We start from the raw sequence: 22,908 nt of genomic DNA, 5'->3' as shown, positions 1-22,908 counted from the left end.
TATATTATTATTATTATTTTTAAGATTTCATTTACTCATGAGAGACACAGAGAGAGAGAGAGAGAGAGAGAGAGGGAGAGAGAGAGATGTGGGACTTGATCCCGGGTCTCCAGGATCAGGCTCTGGGCTGAAGGTGGCGCTAAACTGCTGAGCCACCTGGGCTGCCCTGCTATTGGTCCCTTTTAAAACCACTTTTCTATCCCTTCCTCCTAAAAGGAATAAAAGTACAGTTCCCCAAGGTTTCTTTCTCTCTCCCAAAGCTTATAAAAACTTCTACTCTTACAATGCATTGTTTTACCTCCCTTTTTCTACCTCCAATTCCTTACTTTATCTTCAAGCTGATAGCTTTAAATTTTCCATATTCTCCAAGTTTGTAAAAAGGTTTATCAGAATTAATATCTGCAGATTCTAGAATTTTATTCAAGAGGAATCTGTGGTTTTTTTTTTTTTTTTTTTTTTGGAATCTGTGGTTTTTTGATGTGGTCCCTAAAATGAATTTCTTCCTATGTAGAAAAAACTTTTATAAGTGATTTAAAAACCAAACAACCCTCACAATAGAATACAAAAGGAGTATGAGGACCCAAGTCAACATCTGACACTCTCATTTAAAAGAGAAAGTCGGGGCAGCCCCGGGTGGCAGTTTAGTGCTGCCTTCAGCCCAGGGTGTGACCCTGGAGAAGGGTATCAAGTCCCACATCAGGCTCCCTGTGAGGAGCCTGCTTGTGTCCCTGCCTCTCTTTCTCTGTGTACACACTCTCATGAATAAATAAATATTTAAAAAAAATAAAAACAAAAGAGAAAGTCAAAGAATGTATAGTAATTAAACAAAGTTTCTATTTTCTCTTTAACATGACCTTTTTAAACACTGATTTGTTCATTCAGTATAAAGTGTCGCAATAATGTTATTGTATTGCTTGTTTTATAACGTCCGATTCAAATTAGTGGATTATGTGCCTTTATAAAATATTAAATATCCATGCATCGAATAATTTACAAAGGTGGATAAGATATGGTGGTGAAGGGAAAGGGCTGGAGAAGGATGATACAAATCTTATACTTATTATCAGCCTTTTTGACATGTTAATTCTCTAAATGATTCGCAATTAGCTTGAAAACATTGAAAATAAGATGATGTGGACATAGCTAAAATCTTTCCCAGTAGTAAACATTCTCTACCTAGGAAGTTACTTACTACTCCTTTACTGTCCTAAGTTACAGTTCTTCTGCACTACATAACAGAGTAAAAGCAACAAAAGAGAATACCAGTTACATGTAATTAGAGGAAACTTGCAAGATAAGGAAAAATAATACAAGCTATTATTATGAGAGCTTAAATGTTGCCTTTTAGCCAACACTTAAATGCCAAGAATAGGGGCACTTAGGTAGTTCAGTGGGTTAAGGGTCCGACTTTTCAGTTTCGGCTCAGGTCAGGTTAAGATCTCATGGGTCTTGGGACTAGAGCCCTGCCCCTCTTACCCCCTTGTGCCAGGCTCCAGGCTCAGCAGGCAGTGTGCTTGAGATTTTCTCCCTCTGCCCCTCCCCACACTAGCGTGTGCATATGCACTGTGTTCTCTCTTTCTAAAATAAATTTAAATAAATAAATATATGCCAAGGATACGTCTCTTGGTGGCTAGTATTGTGGCAGGTATGAGACAGGCCAGGTGAACTACAGTTTCATCTTTGAAAGGACAGCTAAAAAGGGGTTCTTAGTTAAGGTTTATTCTGCTTCCGTTATAGCTATACTATAAGGTAGTATGGAGAAAGGCAATGCATCGTAAATTTTAAAAGCTCCCATTAAGTATTCTTTAATGTCATCCTTTCAATTTACTTTAAAAAAAAATGTGTGTGATAATGTATATACTGTACCTTTCTCAGGCTTTCATATTCTTCACGAAGTTCCCCAGGCTTGCTTAATTTGATTGGTGCTCTGAATATAAACTCTGGAAGAAAGGGAAAACAAAACACTTTTTTTAACAGGAGTTTCTAGGAAAGAACCCAAAACCTTGTCCTACTGCTGTCCCCACATTATAAACTACATAAAAAACTGTGGTCATCTTAATTTGAAAATTCATAATAAATATTTATTAAAGGGTATAAATGAGGTACAGTTCTAAGCACTGAGAAGCACTGAACAAAGAAAGCCCTTGCTTTCATGGAGTTTACAATCTTACAGACAATAAACAAGTGTGTGCATAAAATACAACTGGTAGTACTAAGTGTTATGGAGGAAAACAAATATAGGATGAAAGAAAAAAATTATCTTATAAAGAATGGTCTGGAAAAGCCTCACTGATAAAGTAATATGTTAAGGGACCTTAAGAAAAAACTACATTTAAAGTTCTTAGTTCAGTGTTACCAAGTAGCATTTTAAATGAGCTGAAGTTTTACTCATAATGCTGTATTTTTCTATTTCTTTTTCAACATTGCCAGCAGAGTATTTTCCCTGCATACAACCTGTCAGTATTTTCAGTATGCAACCTGATTTTTTATCCTTAAAAGCCTCGTGGTTTTTACTGGCCTACAGGAACAAAGTCAAAACTCTTCATTCAAGACTCTCCAAAGATGGATGACAACTTCATCCCAGTTTTGTCTTTTTCCAGCATTGGCTCTCCTAACCCTTGACTATCAAGTTACAATTGATACATACCATATATTTTAGACTTTCTATGCGGTTTACCCAGCTGACATTGTTTTTCCCCCTTATCTCTATATATTTTTAAATCTGAGATATCCAGGGCCACAGAAGCACATAACACATGTTGGCAATATAAATAGATGATAAAAATCTAAATTAAGAACAAGAATAAAAGATAAGTTCTAAAGGCTATCAACAAGGAGGAGTAAAGTACAGACTTCTGCTTCCTTAAAAGTACATGACACTTCTATATACCTCTATGTACATGTAGTGATCAAAACACAGCATTAATTTTAAGACTTACTAAGTCTACAAGTACTAGAGAATTGTTAGACTCGCTGTGGGAGGCAAACGTTCCACCACCTTCATTCACTTATAAAAAAAAAAGTCCTGTGCTCGCTTCGGCAGCACATATACTAAAAAAAAAGTCCTAATGAGTATTTTAAACATGTCCCTTAAGCACATTTCTAGTTATAGGCAAACAGTATTTAAAATCTGACGCTTTAATAGAGAAGGAAATAGAGAGAGGAACAAGAAAACCCTCAAGGCAAAAAAGTAATTTCAGTCCATTTATGGAGAACTTATTACATGTAAAATACTTCATATATATTTTTTCAGTGAATCTTCACAGAAACTTTATGATAGGTATTATACCCATTTTACAATAAGAAAATGAGACGATAATGACTTGCCCAAGGCCATAAAACTGTACATGGCAAAACCAAGAGAAAAGCATTAATAGAAATAAAGAGGGGGATCCCTGGGTGGCGCAGCGGTTTGGCGCCTGCCTTTGGCCCAGGGCGCGATCCTGGAGACCCGGGATCGAATCCCACGTCGGGCTCCCGATGCATGGAGCCTGCTTCTCCCTCTGCCTGTGTCTCTGCCTCTCTCTCTCTCTGTGACTATCATAAATAAATAAAAAATTTAAAAAAAGAAAGAAATAAAGAGGGAAATTACATAATAATTAAAAAGGCAACCCAAGCAAGAAGATATAATAATCATGAACTTGTATGAACATACACCACAGCAAAAACTAATAAGATTATAAGGAGATATGAAGAATTCCAAAACAATGAAAGAAATCTCGACACCACAGTTGAAAACAGACCACGCAGACCAAAAGGTAGTAAAAAGGTAGAAACACTGAAAAAGAAGACTAACAAATTTTATACTAATACACTTATACATATGTATGAACCCAATAAATAGAATATTTACTCCTTAAAATAAACAAGGAACAATTAAAACTACAGTGGGTCACGAAGAACTTTCAAAGAATCCGTATTATACAGGCTTTGCTCTTGGATCCTAGCTGTTGTTTTCCAAGCCAAGTTTTCTGGCTACCTGGCTGATTATTCTGGATTACCCAATATTCTTTCTCAGTAAATTCTTTTTCTGCTTAAATCTGTCAGAGTAGATTTCTGCTGATTAAAATGAAAAACGCTGGCTGATTCCATCCTTTAGACAGAACTGTGAAATGGCTACAAACCAACCTCCAAGAACAAAAAGAGAAGACAAAGTAATAAAGAGGAGGACCAAAATGCAGGTATCAAGGGGAGTTTAAATCTCCAAACACTATTCAAACAATGCTGTCACGAATGATCTTGCATGTATCTATATACAATTCAATCTATGAACCTTGCATTCATAGATTGAATTGCTGGAATCAGAATTAGTGTGTCAAACAGTATGTGCATACGTGCTTTTGTAATTCTGACAGACAATAAAAAGCCGTCCTTCCTTCCTGTAGCCTCTACTGACTTAAGTCCTAACCAGCAACGCAAGACAGTACCATCTCCTTGTTAGCTTTTCCAACACAAGGAATGTCGAAACTTTTTAGTTTTGCCAATCTAACAGGTGAAATTCTGTATCTTACATACATATTTTATAAGTGACATCAAGTACTTTTCATGTCTGAGTAATTTGCATTTACTTTGATATGAAAGGTCTGCGCATTTCCTTTACTCCTTATATAAACTTTTTCTTCTTGATTTGTTAAAGCTCTCTATAAGGAAAATTAGCCGTATGTTCCATGACTAGCAATACTTTTCCTAGTTTATCATTTGTCTTGACTTTCCTCACAGTGATTATTTTTATGCAGTTATATTAATCAAACTCCCTTTTTTATGGCTTCAATATTTTATATATTCGGAAAGATCTTCCTCAGGACAAGATATAATAGCAAATATCATGGTTTCTTCTGATACAAAGTTTAAGATTCTTTAAAAAATTCTAAATCTTGGCCAGCCAGGGTGGCTCAGTGGTTTAGCGCCACCTTCGGCCCAGGGTGTGATCCTGGTGTCCCAGGATCCAGTCCCACGTCGGGCTCCCTGCATGGAGCCTGCTTCTCCCTCTGCCTGTGTCTCTGCCTCTCTCTCTCATGAATAAATAAATAAAATATTTTTAAAAAATAAAAACTAAAAATTCTGAATCTTTATTTTCATTTGAGGAGCAACATAAGGAGCATAATCTTATTCAGGCTTATAAATTTACTAACGTAAGGGACTAAAAATATTTTAGTGATGGCCTGGGGAAATTACGAAAAAATGGTTTTTTAAAGATTTATTTGAGAGACACTGTGCATGCGTCCACACACGTGGGGGTAGGGGGGTGAAGGGGCAGAAGGAGAGGATCTTCAAGCAGACTCCCCCACTAAGTGAGGAGCTCAAAGTGGCGCTCAATCTAACAGCCCATGAGATCATGACCTAAGACAAAACCAAGAGTCAGACACTTAACCAACTGAGACACTCAGATGTCCCTATGAAAATTTTTACTTACCATGGGATAATTTGCTTTCTCTAAAATGGTTCTTGCTACCATTTAGAACAAAAATATCCAAAGAGCTTACCATCTTCATTATATTGTATAAATAATACAAAGTTAAAAGCCTGATCTCCAACTCAGAAGTTTCCAAAATCTTGGATAAGTCACGCTCAACTTCCTCTTCTGTAAAATTAGAATACCACCTAGCATTATGAGTATCAAATGAGTGTAATGAGAGTAAATATACTATAAACTATTTCAGCCAGTAGAGTGGCATACAAGAGAATCTAACAACTATAAAATTGTCTCTGGTGTTGGGAGAGAATAATTGTGGTTTTGGTCCGATTTACTTGCAAGTACAACTTACAAGAAATAACGATAATGATCCAATTGCTTTGATAGGTATGTTACATGAAAAGTTAAATTCACTTTGGGATACCCATTAAGAAATCTCAAAGTTCATATATAAGGCCAAGTGGAACTCAGCATAGTGACTGAAATCTTACTATGCCTTAATTTATTTGAGAGTAAAAGGTAATGGGTAGGGTAGAGATAAAATACCAATTCACATTCACCAAAATCAGTACTGATATAGATTAGCTTAATCTTAGGTTAAGATTAACGATATTTAATTCATTAAGAATACAAAATGCTAAAGAGTCAAGATCACTTTTTGCCCCAACAGAACTGTGCTACATTAAATGACATTGTGCCCCAAAGTTCAAAAATTACATAGCTAAATATAAAATGTGAATTTGTTCCAACATGACATTAACTTAAATATTTAATCCTATTTTATATTTTACTAATGCCCTCTAGAAATGTCAACAAGGCAAAAGAAAAATCTTTTTCCTATGAACTTGCAAAAAGAATATATTAGATTCTGATACTTGCTCTGTCAATTAAGTATTTAGAAATGTCATTGCTTCTCTTTGCCTAGGTCTCATCTATCAAATGAAGATCAAAATACTGGCCAACCTACCTCCTAGGAATGCAGAAGATCACAATTAATAGAAGTAGTAGTAATCAATGAAGAATTCCTATAATAAATAAAAACAGCTAACATTTAATAAAAGCACACTACATGCTAAGTGTTACATACACATACTCAAAAAGAGGTAACATAGCAGGCCTAACTACTGATCTTAAAAGGTCTAATTACAAGGTTGGCCCTTGGCTCACTGGTGCCTAGGAACTTGGATTTCAGGAGAGTTCCCACTCTCCCTAACTGATTAAGTACAGTTCACTACACCTAAACTGTTTGTAGTAACAACCTAGTTATGCTGACTACCTTCTTTGCTGCTGAGTCTGGAATTTTGGCACATGCTAGGCAGAGGGTGCCTGTCATCAACTTCTAGTAAAAACTCTAACGAGCTTCCCTAGTTAGCAACATTTCACATGTGTTGTCACAACATATTGCTAGACGAATTAAGCACTTCCAGAGTGACTCAATTGAGAGAGGGATCTGAAAGCTTGTACCTGGTTTCCCCTGAACTTCATCCCATTTGCCTTTTCCCTTTGCTGATTTTGGTTTGTATCCTTTCACTATTATAAATCATAGCCATGAGTATGACTATATGCTGTGTCCTTTTAGTACTCCTAGTAAATCATCATAATTGGGTAGTCTTGGAGCTTTCCTAACACACACACACACACACATTCACACATCACCGACCAAAATTAAAATATCTAGATCTGTTTCTTCCTGAGACATAAGCAACACACTAGATAACTTCTAAAGTTAATGATTCAGTAACAATGTTTTTATTTCATTTTAATTGATCTCAGTAAGTTTCTCTAAATTCTGAAATTCTCTATTAAAGTTTTAACAGGACAGGTAAAAATGCTACTAGGATTTTAAACATATAGCTATAAGCTATAATAGCTACAATATCAAAACAATTTCTTTGAAGCTTTATGAAACATGGGGTTTCAATACACTTGGACTATTGAAACTGGAATAGAAAAAGATTAGAGGGACGGCTGGGTGGCTCAGCGGTTGGGGGTCTGCCTTTGGCTCAGGGCGTGATCCTGGGATCCCGGATCCCACGTCAGGTTCCTTGCAGGAAGCCTGCTTCTCCTTCTGCCTGTGTCTCTGCCTCTCTCTCTCTCTCTCTCGAACAAAAACTTTTAATAAAGAAAAAAGAAAAAAGACTAGAAATATGAAAATCTTCCCTTTTATTCTTTCTTTCTTTTCTTTTCTTTCTTTCTTTCTTTCTTTCTTTCTTTCTTTCTTTCTTTCTTTCTTTCTTTCTTTCTTTCTTTCGAGGGAGAGAGGGTGCAAGCTGGGGTGGGGGGCCAGAGAAAGAGAGAAAGAGAGAATCTTAAGCGGGCTCCATACCCAGTACAGAGCCCAAGATGGGACTTGATCTCACTATTGTGAGATCATGACCTGAGCTGAAATCAAGAATCAGATGCTTAACCAACTGAGCCACCCAGGCACCCCAAAATCTCCCCTTTTAAATCAAAGTCTTCTACAATATTTTATAAAGTTGGCCGGAGAACATGCATACAAATCAACATTATTAATTGTACAGGATATTTTATCAAACATTATTAACCTTTCAGATTCCCTGCTTTTTAATAAAGAAAAAACAATCATTTATAATAAAATAGTTGCTATCTGCTGATGTGGGACTTTTCTCTTTCGTTCTGCCTCTCTAGGGTCATGTCAGATTCTTCATCTCCAAAAGATGAAATTGTGGTTGAAACACGTGCAATACTACTGCTAACTAACTGCAGAGAAACAGGAGAAAACCCAGGTGACCTTGGTATGGAGATGCCTTTTTAGATACACTATCAAAAACATGACCCATGTACATCATTAAAATTAAAATTTTCTGTCTGCAAAAGACAATATCAAGAGAATGAGAAGGCAAACCACAGATTGGATATCTGCAATTGATATAGCTGATAGAAGACTATTATTTAAAATATATAAAGAACTAGGGGACGCTTGGGTGGCTCAGCGGTTGAGTGGCTGCCTTCGGCCCAGATGATCCCAGAGTCCTGGGATCGAGTCCCACATCAGGCTCCCTGCATGGAGCCTGCTTCTCTCTCTGCCTATGTCTCTGCCTCTCTCTGTGGCTCTCATGAATAAATAAAATAAAAAAAGAAAAAAGAAAAAAAAGAACTAGAGATGCCTGGCTGGCTCAGTTGGTAGAGCATACAACTCTTGATCTTGGGGTCATGAGTTTGAGCCCCACATTCGGTGTATAGATTACTAAAAGAAAGGGGGGGTAAGAAAATAAAATAAAATATAGAAAGAACTATTAAAACTCACAAGTAAGAAAACGTGATTTTTTTAAAATGGCCAAAAGACCTTGACACCTCACCAAAGATATATACTTGGCAAATAAGCACATAAAAGGATACTCCACAGCATAAGTAAAGAATTACAAATTAAAACAAGATACCATTCCACATCTATTAGAATTGCCAAAATCCAAAACACTGATAACACCAAATGCTGGGGAAGATGTGGAGCAAAAGATTTGTTGCTGGTGGGAATGCAAAATGGTACAGCTACTTTAGAAAATATACCTGGCAGTTTCTTACAAAACTAAACATAGTCTCACCATATAATCCAGCAATTGCGCTCCTTGATTATTTACCCAAATGAGGTGAAAATTTTGTCCATACAAAACCCTGCACAAAGATATTTTGATCTGCTTTATTCATAATCACCAAAACTTGGAAGCAACCAAGATATCCTTCAGCAGGTAAATGGATAAACTGTGGTACATCCAGAAAATGGAATATTATTTAGTGTTAAAATGAACTCAGCTATTAGAGGCACCTGAGTGGCTCAGTCAGATAAGCAATCAACTCTTAATTTCAGCTGAGGTTCTGATCTCAGGGTCATGGGATCAAAACCCACGTCAGACTCTGCACTGGGTGTGGAGCCTGCTTAGGATTCTCCCTCTCCTTCTTCCTCTGCCCTTCCCCTGACCTTGTGTGTGCACACACATGCTCTCTCTCTCTCTCTCTAAAATAAATAAATGAATAAATAAGAAACTATGAGATAATAAATGGGAAAAGAAAAAAAGAAAGAAAAGAAGAAAAGAAAAGAAAAGAAAAAAGAAAAGAAAAGAGAAAAAAGAAAAGAAAAGAAAAGAAAAGAAAAGAAAAGAAAAGAAAAGAGCTATTAAAGACATGAAATGACATGGAGGAAACTTAAATGCATATTACTTAGTCAAAGAAGTCACCCTGAAAAAGCCACATACTGAACTGATTCCAACCATATGACATTCTAGAAAAGATAAAATTATGGACACAATAAAAAGATAAGTGGTTGCTAGGAATGAAGGAGGGTAGGGATAGTTAGCAGAGCTCAGAGGATTCTTAGGGCAATAAAAACACTCTGGGAGCACCTGGGTGGCTCAGTGGTTGAGCATCTGTTTTTGACTCAGGGCATGATACCGGGGTCCTGGGATTGAGTCCCGCATTGGGCTCCCTGTGAGGAGCCTGCTTCTCCCTCTGCCTATGTCTCTGCCTCTCTCTCAGTTTCTCATGAATAAATAAATAAAATCTTCTTTAAAAATCTTAAAAATTATAAAAAAATAATAAATCTTAAAAATACTCTGTACAATAATACAATGATGGATATACATCATTACGTATTTGTTCAAACCCATAGCATGTATAACAAGAGTGAATCCTAAGGTAAACTACAGACTTTGGGTGATTATAATGTATTACTGTAGGTTCATCCTTGGTAACAAATCTACCATTTGGTGAATGATATAGATGATGGGGGAGACTAAAAACACCCTCCTTAGTCCAGAGGAGTTGGTCCCAAACCCAATTCCTCCACCAGCTTCTATAGGGATTGTCAAGTGTCTCGGTAGCACAGAAACAACTACTCATCTTTCCTTCATCACACAGAAAAGACATGCTAGAAACTACTTCAGGTGTCACTGAGATGCTGAATACGTTGGTATTTGTAAATGAATCCAATGGGTGTAGTACTTTCTTAATGCCCATCCTCCAACTACTACTATGTTTAACAGGAAGAGAAACTCTCTAATGATATTATGCCTTAAGAATGACACACATCTGTGGCTGGTGACCAAGCTGAGCATTGCATTCAGTCTAATGTGAACTGTAGGAATAGCTGTACTTCCTTGAAGGTCCTTCCTGAAAAGGATTTTCTCTGGGGTAGGGTGATGGGTTATTAATAAAGGAAAAACAAACAAAACAAAATATAGGACAGGTATTTTTCTAATTGCACCAAAACCTCAGGAAAGAAGTATCATTGTCAAAGCATACTCAATATAAAATTAGAAACAGAACCTCACTCAACTGTACTGAGATGTTAACCCTAACAACTCCCAAATCTTAAATTAATCATCCCTTGGTACCTGACCATGCTTGAGTTCTCACATTCCACTTCCACCCCCAAAGTTCAATTTCTTATCAATATATCAGGATGAATAAGAACTTTGGACTCACATCCCCAAGACCTAGATCCTAATTTGAATACTCCTACTTACTAGCTACTTGTCCTTGGGCAAATTAAAAAAGTCTCTGGGTGGGGCACCTGGCTGGTTCAGTTGGTGGTACACACAACTCTTGATCTCAAGGTCCTGAGTTCAAGCCCTATGTTGGGCGTGGAACCTACTTAAAGAAATGGAAAAGGAAAAAATCTCTGGGTAACATCCATCTTTATCACCACCTGCAGCACCATCATGATGGCTGGCAGTTATGTAGCACTTAAATTATGCCAGGCTCATTTCTAAGCACTTTGTATTTATTACCTTATCTAATCTTTGTATGACCCAAAGGGAATATACTATTATTCCAATTTTATAGATGAGGAAATGGGAGGCACAGAGCACTTACTTTGCCCAAGGTAATACTATCAGTGAAAGAGCTTGAACTGAACCTGAGCAATCTGGCTCCAGAATCTGTGCTCTTACATACTAAAAAAAAAAAAAGCCTAACAGTCCTATAAAACAATGGGCAAATGACATGAACAGGCAGCTTATAGAAAAAGTAAATTTGGATGACTTATAAAACTATTAAAATGTGTTCAATTTCACTCATATTTTAAGATATTAAAAACTTTTAACAAAATACTTCTTTGTATCAGATTGGCAAAGATCAAAGAGTTTGATAAACAGTTAATAAGGGTATCCTTTATCTTAAAAGATATATTATACATGTGTACAAAGATACATGTACAAGAATGTTCACTGTAGATCATCACAACACTAAAGACTGGAAATAACCTACATATCCTTCAATGAGAGACTGACTGAATAAATTATCAGATGACGAGGATGCCATGAATCTTTTTCTATATTGTCTGTTTTTATTCCTGGTCTGGTTTCTTGGTTTTTGTTAATTTTTGTTAGAATGTCATTCATTCAGGGATCCCTGGGTTGCTCAGCGGTTTAGCGCCCGCCTTCGGCCCAGGGCGTGGTCCTGGAGTCCCGGGATCGAGCCCCACGTTGGGCTCCTTGCATGGAGCCTGCTTCTCCCTCTGCCTGTGTTTCTGCCTCTCTCTCTCTCTCTCTTTCTCTCTCTCTCTCTCTGTTTCTCATGAATAAATAAAATCTAAAAAAAAAAAAAAGAATCATTCATTCATTGTGTATGAAAAACTGTAGAGGCGCTGGATGATATTCTACTCCTACAGAGGATTCATCATATTCTCCACAAACAGAGAGAACGAGGGCAGATAACCTCATAATCCATTTAGGACATGAACTGATTTAAGGCTGGCTGTAATCTTTGTAATGCTTGTCAAGCCTATCCTGGTTTGTAGCCCTCCAAGGGCCCAAGAGTCTGGATGTTTACCAAGACCACCTTCCTTGGAGGGTCCTAAACTTTTCTCTCCACTAAAGAACTGCTACAAAAGTGCTTTGCTTTTCAGTAGCTTTCTGTGAAGCTTCTCACCCTTTTGTCACCCACAGTTTAAGAATCAACAAATCCTCAAGAGAAAAAAAGCAGGTAGAGGGGATGCATGTCCCTTTTCTCTGGAATCTTGGACTTTCAAGTTCTTGTTGCTCTGGAAGCCCTGAACTACAATTTCTGTAGTCCTAGCCCCATGAAGAGAACTGTACTGGCTTTTCCACCTCTTCAAGTTGCACTCTCCATTAGCCAACAAACCACAAATGTCTGAAGTCCTGGCTGCCTTGGAAACTTATCAATACCTTTATATATATATATATTTTTTTTTTTTTTAAATCAGGCTTTCCTAGTTATTCTCAGCAGGAGTTTTGCTTTGCTACAATCTGTTTCACCATAGCCAAAAGCAAAATCTATATTCTTCATAAGCAATGGAGAGAACAATTTTTTTCATCATGAAACCACAGACCCTTAGTAAAGAGGGAATGAGCAGTGAAGAAGAAGACAAAAGTGGAGAAGATTCCTTTGAGAAAATCAAGAAAGGGTTATTAACAAAGGTAGAACATGTGTGGTCCATGTCCCAAAGAAAATTAAAATCTTACTAGGAGGGACGCCTGGGTGGCTCAGCGGTTGAGCGTCTGCCTTCAGCTCAGGTCATGATCCCAGATCTTGGGATCGAGTCCCACATCGGGCTCCCTGCAAGGAGCCTGCTTTTCCCTCTGCCTGTGTCTCTGCCTCTGTGTGTCTCTCATGAATAAATAAAATCTTAAAAACTTTTAAAAAATAAAAAAATAAAATCTTACTAGGAAAGGAAAAATATACTTGAGTGAGACAATTACAGAATGTCAAACAGTTATAAAACTAAACATTTAAGAGCTCATAGAATAGGGCTGCCTCACTGGCTCAGTCAGTAGGGCGCATGATTCTTGATCTTGGGATTATAAGTTAAAGCCCCATGTTGGGTGTAGAGAGTACTTAAAAATAAAATCTTGGAAAAATAAAAAAATAAAAAATAAATAAAATCTTGGGATGCCTGGGTGGCTCAGCGGTTTAGCATCTGCCTTCAGCCCAGGGCATGATCCTGGAGTCCCAGGATGGAGTCCCACATAGGCTCCCTGCATGGAGCCTGCTTCTCTCTCTGCCTATGTCTCTGCCTCTCTCTCTCTCTCTGTCTCTCATGAATAAATAAAATCTTTTAAAAAATAAAAAATAAAATAAAAATCTTAAAAAAAAAAAGAACAACAAGAGGTAGAGGTGCACAACAGCAAAAAGGAGGATGGTGAATCCAAGTACATCTTCTACAACAAAACATGTAAGTGCAGAGATATATAATAAACAGAAGCTATTATCCATATTTATCTCAAGGTTACCTGCTTGTACTACCCACCAAACAACCACTATCAAATAGAATATGTGAGGGGCACCTGGGTAGCTCAGCCTGTTAAGTGTCTGCCTTCGGCTCAGGTCATGATCCTAAGGTCCTGGGATGGTCCTTGGTCCTGGTCCCTAATCAGGCTCTTTGCTCAGCGAGGAGTTTGCTTTGTCCTCTCGCTCTGCCCCTCTCCCACTCATGTTCTCACTCTCTCTCTCTCTCAAATAATTTTTGTAAATGGAATATGTGAAAGAAGAAATCTTAATGTTAAATTAAGCATACCATTTAGAATTAGGAAGGTGAAGACCTAGGGAGTGAACCACATATGTGTTCTAAAACCAAACTAAAGTGGTTTCTATTATCTACTTTTTTGTTTACTCCTTTCTAAGAGTGCAGATGACAGCCAAGTACTGTCTAAAACTAATGCAACTGCTCATTACCAACTTGCCCAAGACAAGTAACAATTTACAGCAGGCAATATAAAGAGTGATTACCTGGTAAGAAGGACACAGAGAAAAAGTTAAAAGCTAATAAAATGTTAACACTAAACTTTAAGGCTGCTTATTTAAGTACCATAATTAACACCACAGATTACTACTACATGAACTTAACACTGCTTGTATTTTAAAACTATCCTTCAGCAAAGAACTAATCAAATTGTTACAGCCCACATACCAAGAACATATAAAATTCTTATAACTTTTGACCTAATAATTAATTTCCAAGAATTTATCTAGGAAAATAATCTAAATGGGCACCTGAGTGGCTCAGTTGGTTAAGCATCTGCCTTTGGCTCAGGTCATGATCCTGGAGTCCTGGGATCCAGCCCCACACTGGGCTCCCTGCTCAGCAAGAAGTCTGTTTCTCCCTCTTCCCCTCACCCCACGTATATTTGCTCTCTTTCTCTCTCTCTCTCTCTCAAATAATCTTAAAAAAAAAAAAAAGATTTCCATTGCAACTTTGTTCATAACTGCAAAACAAAAACTGAGAATAACCTAAAAGTCCAGTTTTGAAGGAATGGTTAGGCTAATTATGGACAGTCTATACCATGTATGATCATTCTGCCAAGAAAGACTTTTTAATAATGTGAGCTATTGCTTTAATAAGATAGGAAACCATTTAGGCTAAACGAGACATGCAAGCTGCCAGACTGCCTTATAATTTCAAACAAAGCAAAAAAACCTATTAAGCAGGGGTGCCTAGCTGGCTCAGTCAGTAGATTATGTGACTCTTGATCTTGGGGTGGCGAGTTCGAGCCCCATACTGGGCATAGAGGCTGCTTTAAAAAAACATTAAGCATAAAATGGCAATAGCAAAGGTAAAAAGAAACAGCAATATAATTGTAGAAGTCACAAAAGGAAAAAAATAGTGATAGCATATCAAGTTATCATATAAAAATATGTGAGAATAAGGAAAAAATGTTTCCAGAGATTAGAAAATTAAAGCAGAAAGAAAAAAAGAAAATTAAAGCAGAATGATCAATGAAGAAAAAGGGAGTTGCCATGGGAAGAGAAAATACACACAAAATAAGGCATGAGACTCTTTCCCCAAAGCATTTATAGTATAGCTTATTAGCGAAGACAAAGTTATAAAAAGTTTCTTAAAAGGACAGAGACCATGACAGATGCAATGTCACAAAGTAAACAACCGCTAAATGAAGCTTATAAGCAAACAGTGCAGTAAGTGTCCGCCCATCTGCAGAAGGAAGAGAACCAAGGCTGGGAAGGAGGCAGGCTTTAAGAAGGTGGGATGAAGCAGAGACTAACTGGTAAAACTTAGATAAGCAAACAGATGGAGAAAGCGCAATTCATGTGAACAACAAAGCATGAAGTACGAAGGCTGGACAGTGAATAAATAGGTTTTGCTAGAGCAGAAAGGCTGCTTAGAAGAGTTGTACAGGAAAAAAAAAAAGAGTTGTACGGGTCAAAAAGATAAGCTGGGGAATAGGGTGTTCTTTACTTTTCTGTGAAAACAATGCCAAATTTGGGCAGAATCTCCCCTGCGTACAGTATAAAGGAGCTACTTTTGGGATTCCATCGGGAACCTGTGTCAGTCACTCAGTTAAATGTTTTGTGTTTTGTTTTTCGTTTTTTGTTTTTAATAAAGCTCTTTACCAGCTACATGAGTATGCCTGATAACTTCTACAAGTACAAAGATCCTGGGCTGAGGAGACTGCTTAGACACTATCACTCACTTACCTGGGTGACCCTGGGCACACTACAACTGCTCTAGCCCTCAGTATTCCCCATTCCCAAAGGGATAATATCTCCCTCAAATGAACCATTATGAATGATTAAACATGATTTAATATAATGTGTCTGGTACAGTGTTGGCTACATAACTGATATTCATTAAATGTTAGAAACTTCCCTGTAAGGTAAAAGAAAAAGTCCACTCAACATTTTTCAGGGATAAAAATTTCTTAGAATTGTAAGAAAATATAAGGAATTCAATGAAAAAAAAGGCACCAAAGATTTTTTTTTATATATAGTGAGGCAACTCAAAAGTATTTACTAAATTAACTGCTAAAAAAATTAATGATAATACTCAAATTTCAAGTTGCATCTTGTTCCTTTAGCTTAAAGAATTAACCTGATTTGTACCTTGATCTGGAAAGAATAACGAGCAGCCTAGGGCTGTAGGCTCATGGCCAGATACTAAATATTTTAGGCTTTGCAGACCATAAGGTCTCTGTCACAACTGTCCACTCTGCTGATGTAGCGTGAAAGTAGTCATAGACAATATGAATGAGTATGGCTATGTTTCAAAAAAAAAAAAACCCTTTATTTACAAAAATTAGCAGCAGGCTAGATCTGGCCTACTGACTCTAGCTATCAGCCCCTGGTGCTTTTTGCATCCCCTGCGCACACACACACACACACACACACACACACATACACCCCGCCCCCAGCTTCTTATGTTGAAACCTAATCCCCAATGTGATGGCATTTAGAAGTGGGGCCTTGGAAAGGTGATTAGATGAGGGCAAAGCCCTTATGAATGGGATTAGTGTCCTTATGAAAGAGACCCTAGAAAGCTCCCCTGCCCCTTCTACCAAGTGAGAAGACAGCAAGATGACAGTCTATGAACTAAGTCAGAAGATTCCACATCTAATTAGCATCTTGATCTGTGACTTCCCAGCCTCCAGGACCATGAGAAATAAACTTCTGTTGTTTATAAACCACCTAGTCCGTGACATTCTGTTATAGCAGCCCAAATGGACTAAGACACATGGATTGGGGAAAGACAAAGCAAGAGAGTAGCGATCAACAGGATTTGCAAGAGCAGGTATTTAACAAGAGTAGAGTGAAAACAACTGTTTCCTTGTTGAAACCAGAAATGGCCCAAACAATAAGACACAGTTTGGCAGCTTGCATTAGATCAGCATGGTTGAAGCAACAGGAGACACACAATAAGAGATCACAGAAGCAAACACAGGTATAGGAATACAGCAGAGATGAAGGCCCTGTAGATCTAGGTGGAACAAGACCATCATATGGGTGCCCCCACTATATCCATCACCCTGGCACAAAATCCTTTGGACTTAATTTCTGCTGTCTGAGGCAAAGAATCATTCATGCTAGTCCACAAGGTGGAATGATAGCAATATTAGAAAGAGTGCAGGATTGGAACCATATCACAATGCATTTAAATCTACCATCCACTGGATAAATACTAACGGTCTTTACCCTTGTGAAGTCTGTGCTTCTTCATCCATAAAATGGGAGTAGTATCTACTTTAACAAGGTTGTTTTTCTCATCTAATCCTCCAATACCTACTGGGTACAGATTCTGGGTGTATAAATTGGTAGCCCGACTGGCCTGTTGGACTCCTTGGACTTTCCTTCTCTCATCTATACTGTTTTCTTAGTTCTTTATAAGAGTCCTGACCCTATCATCTTCCTGCTTACTAACATTTATTGACTTCCAAGATTTGTAAACAAGACTCCAGCTACATTTTTCCATTCCTGCGATACCTCTCCTCTCCCCAACCTTAACATATCTCACTATACCTAGATCTGCCATATCCTGTCTCCTCTAGGACTTTATATATGCCACTTCCTCCCAGAATGGTTTTTCTCCTTCTCACTATATGATTACTTCAAAACCCCGCCCTGTCCTTTGTGAAGCCTTTCCCACTAACCCAGAGAGAATGACAATTGGTTCCTGTAGGCCCTCATAACATTCTGCACTTATTTCGATGGTAGTATTTGTTACCTGTATTTTTATTACTTGTCTCTGTTTCTGCCTCCCTAAACTAAGAGATTTCCCTGAAGATAGGGATGATCTTTAGGTATATGTCTCAGCGTAAGACAGTGGCTTAAAATTGTTTTGTTGCATGAACCAATAAAAAGATCTTTAATACCATTAGAACCATTTCATACTAAAGTCTTTCAAAGAATCTGTTGTCTAAAGGGAGCTAAAGTTAGCAAAGCTTTGCTTTATAATTAAGGCAAAGGTAAACTTTAGTATACTAAAAAAGTCCAACCTTTTGAGGTTTTTATTATAATAGTTTTACAGAATGAAACACCAGACAAAACACAAGAGAAATGGCAAAACAGAAGTGAAAGGAAAATAAGTCCACTGCTATTCAGAAAAATAAAAACCAAACCAAAATTGAAAATGAATTATCTTCAAGCTTAAAAATTTTGTGGTAAATACATATGATGAGGAAGATGGTTTGACAACAGTTCATGACAAAACAAAACAAAACAAAAACCCAACAATTTTGTTGCTGACAAATTCAGTATAATCAAGGCTAATGCAATCTTTAGCAGTATTAAGAATTTAGCCTCTAGGTGGAGAGATAGTAAACCTCACTACCCGCTATACTAGTTAGGCATTATTTGAAGTCTGAGGGTCAGCTCTGTGTGGCATATTTAAAGAAGACCAGAACAGTATAAGAATCATGAAATAATCAAAAACTTTTAGGGGCTTTTTTTAAGACTCTTTTTCCTTCATTAAGCATTGACTGTGTATCTAATACATTTTAAGTACCATATTAAGTGCTGAATACATAGAAACATAATCTTTGACCTCAGAGAGTTCACTGTAGTGCCCAATACACAAATGAGGAACAGAAATTCAGTGACATGACTGATACACATGCTTATGTGGTGGCATGACTCTTGTGCGAGTGAGAAAAAATTTCACAAAGCACTTACATTTCACCTGGGCCTTAAAAGAATTTAAGTATAATTTGACAGGAAGATAGAGTCTTCCAGGCAGAATAATCATAGGTGACAAAAGGTCAAAAAGGATTCAAAAAGCATACTATATTACAATATCTTTAAGTAATGCAGTATGACCAGAACCTTTGGTAACGAAGAGGAACAAAGAGATTAATTAGAGAAGTTTAACCTAAAATTTTAAATAGAAATAATCATGGTAAAAAAAAATAAAAAAAAATAAAAAAAAATAAAAATAAAAATAAAAATAAAAAAATAAAAAAATAAAAAAATAAAAGAAATAATCATGGTTTTTAAGTACTTGAATATTAACACCAGGGAAGCAGATTTTGAATCACCACAAAACTGAACTTTCAAACCATTAAAACTGTCCAAATATAGACAGCAATGAGTAGAGTCACCAGAATGGGAAAAGTATCCCTATTTATGTGTAAGATCAATCTCCCCCTGGTGTTCCAGTTCACATCTTCTCTCACCTCTTCATAACCTTAGCTCATCAGTTTCCTCTACTCTCCCCAGCACCATCAATTTCTCCCTAATATGATAATATACAAACGACTTAATATCATTTATCTGAAGAAGAAAAAAACTCCTAAGCTCTTGTCCCCCAGCAGGTATTGGCCTGTTTCCTTGCCCCCCTTTACAGCAAACCCCTACAAAGAAAAAAAAAAAATATATATATATATTCAGTTTCTCCTTTCTCACTTTAACCCATGCTATTAGGGCCTTCTTTGTTACACCACTCTCCCAAAACTGCTCTTTAAAAGTCACCAGGAGGACCTCCAATGTTCCCCAGGATCAGTTTATAATATAGACACAAGAGTTCAATAAATGGGTATAAAATAAACAGAATCTTTACTTAGCCTAAGAACTATGGACCTTTCAAATCAAAACAACTAATATCAGCCCTATGGAAAGTATCAATCTAGGATAAATCACCTCAGCTTCTGCAAACAACGATCTTCACAATAATACTATCCATTTCCTCTGGAAAACCAGGAAGGATAGTTAGATGCTGAAACTGGACAGTCTTGCATCATCTTTATCAGTATGAATAATCAGAAAACACTCTTCTTTCCTTACATATCTTCATAATTGTATAACTTATTTTAATCCAATCTTCTAAAATAGACTGAGGCACAGTTCTTGTGATTAGGTGTTTCTCCTAAACATTCTTGCTCTCTTCAAGTCTATCCTTTTATGTACCTAGTTCAAGGTCTTATACATACGGGATACTCCATAAATGTCTAGTAAATAAACTATAAAACCTAACATATGGGACCTAGTACAAAGGAAATTCCATAAATGTGAATTCCCTCTCCAAAACTATTCCAACTTGAAGAATGTATAAATCTGATAAAACCTCCCTATCCTACATGAACAAGTTTATCTTTTTCTCTCTCAGAAGTACTTGCATTTTAAAAGAACCACAAGAATAAGAGACCGAAAGAGAGTATGTATTGAATTTCAGATACTACAGGATATCTGAGTGATATCCTGAGGCAACAGAAACTTCCCTAATCACCAAAGTGGTTAAACATCAGTCTGACCCTATCTATCACTAGAAAGTCAAACCATTTCTTTACTAATCTTATCATTAAAAAGCTATATATAGTAATTAAGCATTGTAAAAAGGCTAGTAGAGTCTGGCAGGAAATGTATATTAACGTTTTTTTCTGGAGAGACAAACAATAATTGTCTCAACTATAATTTATCCCTTTATCCTTTTTTCCTATCAAGGATGGCTGCTACTACTTTTTCCAGTACTATAGTGAGCATCATTAAAAAATTTTTTTTGTAATTATGTATAGGTATATATTCATGAATATATCATAAGTGTCATACACATATTCATATATAGGGCAGACACCTATTGATGGAATCGCCATATGGCAAGAAATGTATCTCTTCAACCTTCCTAGGTATGGCCAAACTGCTATCCAAAATGGTTATACCAGCTTATACTTCTCCAGCAGCATGTAGTTCACCATTATTGTCACTAATCGATAATAAATTATGCCAGTTTGATGAGCTCTCATGATTGGGTTTAACTTGCATTTCCCTAATTATCAATGATAGTGAACATCATTGCAGACGTTTATTGGCCTTTCAGTTTTCCTCCTTCTGTGAAAGGTCTACTCAAATCCCCTCACCATTTTTATAATGAGGTGTCTGTCATAATGATTTGTGGTTCCTCATATATTTTGGATATTAATCTTTTGTCAGTTATTTCATTGAAAATATTTTCTTCCAGGACGCCTGGGTGGCTCAGTGGTTGGGCATCTACCTTCAACTCAGGGCGTGATCCTGGGATCCGGGATTGAGTCCCACATTGGGCTCCCTCCTGGGAGCTTGCTTCTTCCTCTCCCTATGTCTCTGCCTCTATGTGTGTGTCTCATGACTAAATAAATAAATCTTAAAAAAAAAAAAAGAAAATATTTTCTTCCATCCTGTGGTTTATTTTCTATTACCTTTTATCATAGAGAAGTGTTTTAATGTGTCCAAAAATTATCAATATTTCTTTCATGCTGCTTGTATGAAGAATACTTCTCTACTCCATTTTTAGAGACATTTGTAGTATTTCCCAAGCTTTATAGTTTGACCTTTAATCTGGAATTGTGTATGGTATAAGGTAAAGATCTATTTTTTTCCTGTTTTCTGTATCGTTAGCTAACTATCCACAACTGAAAACAGTGTCTTTGCCCCACTGATTTGTAATGCCACCTGTCATCTACCAATCAAATATATGAGGGCATGTTACTGGACTCTTTTATTTTTTTGATTTTTAAATTATTTAACACTGGTTATCCAACTATCCTGATACCAATACCTCACTGTTTTAATTAATACAGCTTTATAATAGCTTAATATTTGGTAAAGCAATGTACTCCAAAATGGTCTTGACTGTTCTTGGCCACTAAATATCCTTTTTGATAAATCCCACTTAAAAAAGAAGTTCCCTTCTATTCCAAGTAGTCTAGCTTTTTTTTTTTTAAAGATTTTATTTATTAAAACAGAGAGAGAGAGAGAGAGAGAGAGGCAGAGACACAGGCAGAGGGAGAAGCAGGCTCCATGCAGGGAACCCGACGTGGGACTCGATCTCGGATCTCCAGGATCACACCCCAGGCTGCAGGTGGCACCAAACCGCTGGACCACCGGGGTTGCCCTGTTCTGGCTTTTTAAATAATGAGCGGCATATTCTGTCAACTGCTCCTCTAAGAATTTATTGAAAAGATCATATGGTTTTAGTTTCCTTTAATTCATTAATATAGTGAATTACATTAGACTCTTTTTTTTTTAATTTTTATTTATTTATGATAGTCTCACAGAGAGAGAGAGAGAGAGGCAGAGACACAGGCAGAGGGAGAAGCAGGCTCCATGCACCGGGAGCCCAATGTGGGATTCGATCCCGGGTCTCCAGGATCGCGCCCTGGGCCAAAGGCAGGCGCCAAACTGCTGCGCCACCCAGGGATCCCTACATTAGACTCTTAATGTTAAACTGAGCTCCCATTACTGGAATAAATGCTACTTGGCTGTTGTTGTTTTTTTTTTTAATGCACTACTAGAGTAGTGCATATTTCATCTGGGATTTTTAAAATATACATTCATGAGATTGGCCAGTATTTTTCCTTTCTTATCCTGCCCTTGTGTGATTTTGATATCAAGTTGTAAAAGCCCTCTAGAAGAAATCTAGCAACACTTTTATTCCTACCCATCCTGTAATATTCCGGTAAACTGCAAAACCCTGTGCCTGGTACTTCTTTAATGGATAGAAGTTTTCTTCCACTTTTTATTGTGGAAAAATCTCAAATATTTATTAGACCTCTATAATAAACCCCAACCTATCCATCCCCCAGCTTCAATAATTAATTCACTGCCAATCATATTTCATCTAATCCCCTAATCATTACCTCCCCCATTCTCCTTGAAGGAATGATTCTGAAGCAAATCCCAGACATCATATCATCTTACCTATAAACATTTTAATATCTCTCCTAAAGGACTCTTTTAAAATATGTAACCAGAAAACTACTGTCACATTAAAAATTTCATAATCTTTAATGCCAACAAACATCGAAAGAGTATTCAATTTCCTG

At 37.0% G+C, this 22,908-nt stretch overlaps 1 protein-coding gene across 1 annotated transcript in view; it reads right to left on the bottom strand.

The window, feature by feature from the left end:
* The window catches only part of RNF169 (ring finger protein 169), an 80,807-nt gene that overhangs the window by 46,516 nt on the left and 11,383 nt on the right, over positions 1 to 22,908 (bottom strand). The window contains exon 2 of the mRNA XM_077867042.1: positions 1,867 to 1,940. Within this exon, the coding sequence (XP_077723168.1) occupies positions 1,867 to 1,940 (74 nt within the window). The remainder of the gene's footprint in view (positions 1 to 1,866; positions 1,941 to 22,908) is intronic.

The sequence above is a fragment of the Canis aureus genome, chromosome 23 (assembly GCF_053574225.1).
Source record: "Canis aureus isolate CA01 chromosome 23, VMU_Caureus_v.1.0, whole genome shotgun sequence".
In the NCBI taxonomy this organism is placed as follows: Eukaryota; Metazoa; Chordata; class Mammalia; order Carnivora; family Canidae; genus Canis; species Canis aureus.
The sequence above is the reverse complement of the archived record's forward strand: the minus strand, read 5'-3'. Positions and strand labels throughout refer to the sequence as shown.